The sequence below is a fragment of the Chamaea fasciata genome, unplaced genomic scaffold (assembly GCF_029207755.1).
Source record: "Chamaea fasciata isolate MVZ Bird 193981 ecotype frontalis unplaced genomic scaffold, bChaFas1.0.hap1 SCAF_1, whole genome shotgun sequence".
NCBI classification, from domain to species: Eukaryota; Metazoa; Chordata; class Aves; order Passeriformes; family Sylviidae; genus Chamaea; species Chamaea fasciata.
Window position 1 is genome coordinate 53,272,897 of NW_027094086.1, and position 9,587 is coordinate 53,282,483.

At 45.3% G+C, this 9,587-nt stretch overlaps 1 protein-coding gene across 1 annotated transcript; it reads left to right on the forward strand.

The window, feature by feature from the left end:
- Nucleotides 1–343: 343 nt before the first annotated feature.
- On the forward strand, nt 344–8,296 carry TUBB6 (tubulin beta 6 class V). Its single transcript, XM_066183794.1, has 4 exons — nt 344–451; nt 1,037–1,145; nt 2,251–2,361; nt 6,689–8,296. Exons 1-4 carry the CDS (start codon nt 395–397, stop codon nt 7,750–7,752), a joined length of 1,341 nt encoding a protein of 446 aa, XP_066039891.1. The 5' UTR covers nt 344–394; the 3' UTR covers nt 7,753–8,296.
- The last annotated feature ends 1,291 nt before the right edge of the window (nt 8,297–9,587 follow it).

Genomic DNA, 9,587 nt, shown 5'->3' on the forward strand with positions numbered 1-9,587 from the left:
TAAGAAGAATTCTGCAGCAAAGGCTGCGATGTACGAGCCCGTCGGGGCAGGGGGACACGGAACAGGAGAGGGACAAGGCGACGATGTCCGGCCGAGACACGGGAGTGAAGATGCCGGAGCCACGTTTGCTGAACTGGGTTTGGGGTGAGCAGCAGACCACGGACGGGAGCTGCCGCTGAGGGCAGGAGGACCCCCAGGGACCCCCGTTGCCGTCCCGGACAATGCGAGAGCCGGTGTCGCCGAGCGGGCGGTGTCGCGCCCCTGTGCCGAGGGCGGTGCCGGGCGGGGGCGGCCGCTGGGCGAGCGCCGGGGGGAGCGGGAGCCCATAAAGCACCGCCCGGTGCGACGGCGCCGCGCACAGCCGGGCTGGGCGGCGGGACAGCGGGGCGCAGCCATGAGGGAGATCGTGCACATCCAGGCGGGACAGTGCGGAAACCAGATCGGCACCAAGGTGAGCCTGAAGGGGAGCCGCCGCCTGCCCGCCGCTTGCGGAGCCTCTGAGCGCCCGGCGGACGCGCCCGGTGGTTCCTCGGGGCTGTTGGAGCCCCGGGGCTGCTGCACAACCAGGGTTGGGTTGGGCTGGGCTGGGCTGGGCTGTGCCTGCCCCCGCTCCCCGTCGCCGGCCGCCCGTGCCCCGATGAGCCGCTGCCGAGCGGCGCCGGGCGCGCCCGGGGCACCGCGCATCGCTCCGCTCTCCGTGACCATAAAAGGCCTCGGGAAGTACCGAAACCAGACGGGACGGCTTCTAAAAAATTGTTTTAAAAACTTTTTTAATGTTTGAGCCGGCCAGGGTGCGGTTGAGGAGCGGGGGAGGGCGGCAGGGTGCGGGCGGCCGCTGAAGGCGCGGAGCCGCGGGCCCGTTGGGTTTGAATGCCGGTGCCCGCCCGGCTCCCGCTGCCGCGCGGGCGGGGAGGAGCGCGGGCACGCCAGGAATCCGGCAGCTGCCGCCGCCGCCGCCCCCGGCCCGGACGCCGGGCAGGGCCCCCGGTGCTCCGCAGGGAAGTTCCCAACCCACTTCTCGCTTTTCCTCCCTTAGTTTTGGGAAGTGATAAGTGATGAGCATGGCATTGACCCAGCCGGAGGCTATGTCGGTGACTCAGCGCTGCAGCTGGAAAGGATCAATGTCTACTATAATGAATCATCTTGTAAGTGTGGGACGGCGAGGGGCGCGGGACAGGGGACTCTGTGGGAAGGGGCAAAAGGAATCGGAAGATGACAGGCTCATAAAGCCATATTGCACATCTGGCCACGCTCCTCACATGCCACCAGCCCCCCAGCTGTACCCAGCTCAACAGAAAAATACTGTCTACTTTCTTACATAGTATTAAGATGGCTGGGTGCTATTTCCCCAGACACAGGGAAGTGGCACAAGGGGCTGTTCTTAGGGTCTGAAGGTGGAGGTTTGTTTATTATTTAACATCATGGTAGGCGTTTGCTCTTCAAATGTGTGATTACTTCACCAAATGCACTTCTTCAGTTACTCCAAATTAAACTGTTGGCTTTATGAGCCTGCATCTGTAGTACTCCCTCTTTAATTTTCATGAATGAGAGGGTTGGGTCACAGGTAATGGAGAGCTGTTTCATTAACAAGATGTCCAAAGGCATCCAAGTCCTCAGAGTCCCCTGCTGTTGAAAGATGTTAACAGTGTAAAATGGGGATCTAGAGTCCTTTGGTCTGGACATGAACCTGCAAGTGTCAATGTTTAATCTTTTGTCCAGCTGGGATTAATTCATATTATTTACCTGAGTTTCCTTAAAAAAATTCAGCTTGACCGAGATTGTTTATTTTGTGCTTTGTGGTAGATGTGCTGACTACTGCTGTTTGCCATGTACACCAAGTAGCTCTTTCAGTGGAGGAGAATCCTTCAAGAATAAAAATTTGTGGAGATGTGTTAGGATAACTTGAACATAAGTACTTCACTCACCCTGATATTCACAGAAAAGATTACCTACTTTGTTATAAAGAACAAGTATACAATTTTTTCTAATCAGAAACTCCCTAATATAGAGCTTACAAAATGTAAAATCTGTAGAGCCCAGATTATGTCAGGTCTGTTTTCCAAGCTGAATTGATTTATTCCTATGGAGGTGAGTTTCTCACCACCATGACTTTCTGTATGGGAAGTGCTTATATGTGTATGAACTCTATATTAGACTAACAATATGAGACATAATATATTTGTGCATTAAAAGCTGTAACTGTGTTAGCCTATTTCTGAACATTAAGGGCATGCTTACTTTTTGTTGTAGCCCACAAATTTGTACCAAGAGCAGTCTTACTGGACTTGGAGCCGGGAACCATGGATAGTGTGCGCTCTGGTCTCTTTGGTCAGCTCTTTCGGCCCGATAATTTCATCTTTGGTATGTGGATGTTTCTTTTAAAAAAACAGAGCTCTTCAACGGCTCTTTGGTTACCAAGTGAATGGTCAAAAAGCATTCAGTCTCCCTGTTCCAAAGTGATTCTACTGAGAAATCCTAATAGCTATCAATGGAATTGCAATTATCTGTCAAGCCAGTCAAAACATCCTGTTAACTGAAAAGGTTATTCTTCTGTTGATCATTCCTTTGGTTAGCAAACTGCTGGAAGTTTCCTATGGTATTCAGGTAAAGAACATTTGCTTTCCACATATATAACTCCAGAGAAATCCTGAAGCCAGTTCTTCAGAGCAAAATGCACAGAGGTTCTGCAGAAAATGGAGAGGGAAGGGAAAACCTCAACCACAAACCAACCACACAACTCTTCACTTAAATTCACATTAAATTCTTGAGCACAGAATTGTTTTTAGGCTATGTAATTAAACTTTTTCAGCAGATCCTTGCAGTATAGTAACAGTGGAAGAAGATCAGCAGTAATATGGAAAACACATATTTAGCCAGTTACTGGGTTATTTTCTAGCATAATGAGGAACAGTCTGAGTGTATGTGGAGGTATTCTGTTTTTGCAGTGTTCTTGCAGAGGGTTGTTTTTACTTTTACTCCTTAACTTTGGACTTCTGTAGTACTTTCTATCTAAGCTTAAAAATATACATTACCCTTTCAGAGTATCCTCATGAACTACAGAAGCATTATCAGTCCCTTTGCACTAAAGGAGAAACAGCATGTGGAAGTTAAGTGAGCCACTTGCTGAAACAAGAAGTCTGAATGAAAGCTACCATGAGAACTTCCATGTCCTTTTGATTTCTCAGTCTGCACTAGCCACAAATACATTTCCTCCTGACAAGGCAAGCTTAGGTTGGAACTTAGTTTGGTATGTTGTGTTAACATAAGGAAGGAACATTGCCAGGGACAGAGAGAGGAAAGATAAACATTGTTTGGGTGGTATAAAACAAACTTAAGTCTGGGTTGTTGGGGTTGGAGTGGGGAGTAAAAAAGGCAGAGTTCCTTTAAGTCTTTGACTTAAAGCTTTTATGCTATCAATGTTGTTCTCCTGTACAGTCCATGACAGTGATGTTAAGGGTCTCTTCCAAAGGAGCTGTGAGTTACAACATGTAGAACTAAGCTTAGGGAGAAAAGCCATAGACATAGGCAGTTTTATGAAGTCTGTTTCTGTATTCAGGTTTTTCCTTTCATTCCCTTTCACCTGCACAAACCACATAAGCCCTCTGAAAGTGAATTCACCTGACCTATGGAAATACCTGAACTGGAGCTTTACAGTTTGGCACACCACCAGTAAAACCAGAGCAAAATCAATTCAGAACGTCTTCAACAATAGTCCAGTTTGCTGTACTCCCTTCCTGCCAAGATAACAATGAACCAACAGCATGTGATCCACTTGTATCTGACAGAGGCCTCTGCCAGCATCAGGCACTGTCCTCCCAACCTGCTGAATAATGTAGAATGGCTGAGCGCTGAAGTAATGACCCTCTGTGTCAAAAGCCAACAAAGCATTTTGTTTTCTCTTTTAAAAATCTGGCCTGGGCCCAGAAGGGATTTTGTGGCAGAAGCTGGCAGTCCCATACCCCAGGCTGTATGGGCTCATTCTGACGGGGATATTTTCCACCTCTGCTTGTATAAACCTGCATATGCCCACGTCTCCACCGCAAGTAACCATGGGCCACCAATCAGGATTTCATGCAGGTGTATTCAATTCATGGTCACACACTCCAGATACAGGAATTTCATATCAAATCAGCAAGAGATATGAGATGGGCACAACATAATCCTTATACTTTAATGCCTGTGTTCACAAGGTAGGTATTTAAAAGGTGAAGAGCTGCAGGTGGAATGGTTTTGCTGTATTAGAGCAGCAGGCCTCCTGGCCTTCTGACAGCACACAATTGCCCACCAGGAGTTGCTGTGAACTCTGATTTGTCTCCTCCTCTTAACCAGTTTTCACTTGCACATTTTTGCATTTTTTGTTCTTTTCTTGTGTACATCATTGCAAGATTTGCTACAGAGACACCACTCCAGTTTTATTTGTATGAACTGACGGGGGCAACCACAAAATAGCTGTCTGGCAGTCAAAGGCAAGTTCTGCAACAGGGCTGCTCACACGTAAGTGTTAATGTGCAAGCTACTGAGCTCTTTTACCAGGTTTACCTTATATTTTGAGCAGTGAAGAGAGTAGAGGAGTGAAAGAAGTTTGTAGGAAACAAGTGTCATTTTAGGGATTAAAAAATAAATTGACTGTTGGAAAAATGGCTTCTCTGCATGTGCAGCTCAACCTGAACTTGTGTGATAACCCTACAGCATGTTGGTGAAAGAAAGAGTGATAGAAGGATCTGGAGGTGCCGGGAGTGTAGATAAGTTGTGGGATTGCTTCATATAGGCTTCTTTAGATCCTGGTACATGACAGACAAAGGATGCTGGGGATGGGCTTCCCGGATTGACAAAAGATTTTCCAGATCCTGAGTTTGGTGAGCACAGGCTCATTTTCCACCCAGACAGTTTAGTCCTGGTGAAATTTGATCACTTCTGTGTGTTTGCCTTAGATTTTCAGAGGTCAGGTAGGTAGGTACCTTATAAGTGAAGGGCATCCAGTAGAGTTTCACATGACTGTGATCATGATTTCCAGGTTTGTGGCAGCCTTGTCAGAGCCCTGGCATCTCCAAGTATATTGTCATGGGGTAGGAAGTCTGGAGCTTCCAGGGCATGTTTACATGCTCTGTGCTGTGGTAGTCTTACAGTGCTCTAGAGCCAGTGGTTCTGGAAGTATAATTGGGTGTGGAAGCAGGAAATCTCCAGTGAAAATGCTGGAGTCCCTAGGCACATGGCTGATAGTGGATGGACTGTAGTTTTGCCACAGGAGTAGCTGATAGTTGTCCTAAAATCAGAATTTGTTTCCATTAGGAGATAAATGCCTTCTACATTTTGGAGTGGTCTGCTTGTTTCTGTGCATCCTGATGTGCTGCCCTTTCCACAGTAGGGGATCTGCTCAAGCAGGCTGCAGGTGCTTACAAAAATATTTAATTCTGGAAGGATATTACTTTGTGCTTTGCCCAGCTGGACAGGAAGTGCTGATCTCCCTAGGCTCAAAGAGAGAAAAATACAGCAACATACAGAACAATGCCTTAGCTGACCAAATACATCATGAGGAAACCAAGCATTTATGCAGTGGAAAAAAAGTGCAGAAGGTTTCAGAAGCATCACAGCCAGAAGTTTCCCTGGTTCATATGTTTGACACCAACATGGTGCCGTGGGAATTGAATTGAAATGAAACGTGGTAATAGGAAGGGAGGGGAAGGTCTTGGGGAGCAGCACAGAATTTGCCAGCTCTATACTTAATTCTGAAACTATTGCTCTGTCTGAATACCACTCCCAGGAGTACCCTAAGTGAGTTCAGTGGCACAATGTATGTGTACAGTAGTCACTGTGAGGAACAGGAGTACTAAAAAACTGATTTCCCAATTTAATCCTCCTTGTTATCTAAGCAATAACAAAATAGTGACAATAGCAAATGATCCACACTGCTTATCTTAATAAACTGAGTGGCACATAAAACAAGAAGAGGAGCCTTGGGAAGAAAAGAAGAAACTCCTCACTTTTCTGAAATATCAGTAATCCAGTTTTGCAAGTCATTTCGTGGATCTTGAAGAATAATGAATTTGCAAGGAGATCAGTAAAACCTAAAAGGCACTTAACTTCTAAGTTTTTGAAATAATGTCCCTGAAGCTTCTGTTGGTCACTGCTTTCATTCAGCCTAGGTAACCATGAATTTAAAAAGCTATAGATCCTGATGTAACAAGTTAAATAGGATTTTGAAGCCCAGCTTTATTCTTGAATGACAGTGTTTTCTCTTTCACTCATAAGAACAGTCCAAGAACCTCTCATTTTCATTGAGATACGAGTATCTGTGATTTAGCCTTGCATGCATCATGGTCCTTACAGACAGAAAGCATTTAAATGTTAAACAGTCATCTTGTATTTACAGTATCATCAGGCTTGGGAGTGTGAAAGTTTTCAAAACAAGGAGTTAAGGCCATCTTAACATATATGGAAGGTAAAATGACAAAAAAAGTAAAAAAAACCCCAGAAACATGCAAAGGCATTACTGAAAACTGCCAAAGACTGTAAAAAAAAGTTATATTGATACTTCCAGAGATATTTCCAGGCAAAACTGAAGAGCACAGTTTTCTACCTGATAGATTTATAGCAGCTTTTGTTACAGATGTGAGTCCATTCAGCATGCAAATGTAGAACCTTGCCAATAATTCTGTATATTTTCTTTCCCTGTTGTGTCTTATTTTAGGACAAACTGGTGCAGGAAACAACTGGGCTAAAGGACACTATACAGAAGGGGCAGAGCTGGTTGACTCTGTGCTTGACGTGGTAAGGAAAGAGAGTGAGCACTGCGATTGCTTGCAAGGATTTCAGCTCACTCACTCCCTGGGAGGAGGGACAGGGTCTGGCATGGGAACCCTTCTCATCAGCAAGATCCGAGAGGAATATCCGGACAGGATAATGAATACCTTCAGTGTCATGCCTTCCCCTAAGGTTTCTGACACAGTAGTGGAGCCGTATAACGCTACACTTTCGGTCCACCAGCTGGTTGAGAACACAGATGAAACCTACTGCATCGACAATGAAGCTCTGTATGACATTTGCTTCCGCACCCTGAAGCTCACCACTCCCACTTACGGCGATTTAAACCACCTGGTCTCCGCCACCATGAGCGGGGTGACCACATCCCTGCGTTTTCCAGGCCAGCTCAATGCTGACCTCCGGAAGCTGGCAGTAAATATGGTCCCCTTCCCGCGCCTTCACTTCTTCATGCCAGGCTTTGCTCCTTTGACGGCGCGAGGCAGCCAACAGTACCGAGCACTCACGGTGCCAGAGCTCACCCAGCAGATGTTCGATGCCAAAAACATGATGGCAGCCTGTGACCCAAGACATGGCCGGTATCTGACGGTGGCCACTGTCTTCCGCGGCCCCATGTCCATGAAGGAGGTTGACGAGCAGATGTTGGCCATCCAGAACAAGAACAGCAGCTACTTTGTGGAGTGGATCCCCAACAATGTCAAGGTGGCGGTGTGTGACATACCTCCCCGTGGCCTCAAGATGGCCTCCACCTTCATTGGCAACAGCACTGCCATCCAGGAGCTCTTCAAAAGGATCTCGGAGCAGTTCTCCGCCATGTTCAGGAGAAAGGCCTTCCTCCACTGGTTCACAGGAGAGGGAATGGATGAAATGGAATTTACAGAAGCAGAAAGCAACATGAATGACCTGGTTTCAGAGTATCAGCAATACCAAGAAGCAACAGCAAATGATGGAGAGGAAGCGTTTGAAGATGATGAAGAAGAGATCAATGAATAAAAAAATTAGGTGCGAGATTTTTCCGGGCCAAATTCTCAAATCTGGATTTCTGATAATTAGGCTTGTAAATCCATACTTACATTTAAAAAATAATAAAAAAGGGAGCATGAATTTCAGATGTTAGAAGTGCTCTTCAGAGTCCATTTGGATCACTGAGGACATTCAGCATTTCTGGAAATTGGGCCATTTCTGTTCATGTGACAAATATAAGGCATTCAGTTAAAACTTTGGCCTCAGAGTCTGAACATGAAGATTGCTAGTTTGGGATCTTTTTTCTTTAGGGTTGTCATCCCTAAAGCTGTAGAAGAGATGTAAAATAGGCTTGAAAGTCTACAAATTAGAGCTGCACTATTTTCATCCAATTATGAATAAGAAAATCTTGTGAGCTTGAAGTATTCTGTACCAAATGTACAATACTGAACTGCCAGAAACGAAATTTATTCATAATAAAAGAAAAAAGTTTTTAGATATTATGTACAGTAACTGTTACTAGTGATATTTGATTCCAGTCCTCTAAAAATAAAAATTAATAGTACCCTCTCAAGCAGAAGTGTTCTGGGCAGTCAATGCTACACAAATACCCAGTGAGCTGCAGGCTAGAGGCTGGATTTGTGTGATGTGACTTCATCACTTGCTGCTGCTGAATAATCACAGATGGTATATATGAAATCCCTCCATTTGTGATATATTCATCATGCATCCCTGGGGTTTAAAATGGCACCCCAACATCTTACTGGTCTTCTGCTGGTGCTATTCCTAACCCAGCCCATGTAGCTGAAATCCAGATATTCCACAGATCAGGGTGGGACAGGGGACATAGGCTGTGTGCCAGCAGATCTCACTACCTGGGTTTGTAAGTTCACCACACCTACAGGTGCTGTACATCTTGCTACCAAGGTAGGCTAAAACAACTGAACAGGTAAAGGTTAAAGTCCGAGAGCATTTATACACGATACCCAAAACAGTTGGCAAAGTGAAAGATGAACAACAGGTTTATCTGCCCCCACTAAAGCCAAGCCAGAAAGACCTCTGCCTAAGGCAGCTGACAAAGTGGCTGCTGGGCATTTGCTCTCCATGCATGCTTTATGTTTCTGCTCATATCAATTAAACAGCCCTTCTCCATTAGAGAGCCTCTACCAGGGAACACTCTGTCTACTTGGAGTCTTATTTAGGCCAGTTCCTAGGCAACAAAGCAAGCAAACAAAGGAGAAAACCTCTGGAAATCCAAACTTTAAATGTTTCAAGAACTCTTGCTTTTTCTTCTTGCTTTCAGAAGCACTTTCCAAGCCGAAATGTTGCTCAATACTTAGAAAGGCACTTTACAAACAGTGAAATTTCCAAAATGTCTGCTGCTCCTGACAAGATGATGCTTTGCTAGTTTGGGACTCAGGGAACAAGATGGTACTTTTAGGAAGTATATAAACCCAGTAACTGTTAATCACACAACCTGAAGCTGTCTGCCCAATTCTATCCCACACAGAAATGGAACTAAACTAACTTTAATCAAGTACAAGTTTTTCACAGAAAGTGACTTCAGAGGTCGAGACAGTTGCTGGAACATGCCAACCAGACTGCCTTTGGCACAGAAGCAGGGCTTGGGAGGGCCTGGCTGATTGTCTTTAGAAGGATCATGGAAGAGTCAGTGAATTCACAAGGGCCACATTCTTTGCTATGTTTAGTGATGCCTGAAGGATTTATGAATAGCCATAGAACACCTTTAATACACATTTTATAAATGTGAGATGTGGCTATGTATTAATTACAGTGTGAGATAAAGTTATAACACAATATATATTGAAGAGAAATTACTGTGCAGGACTATATAAAGCAAAATC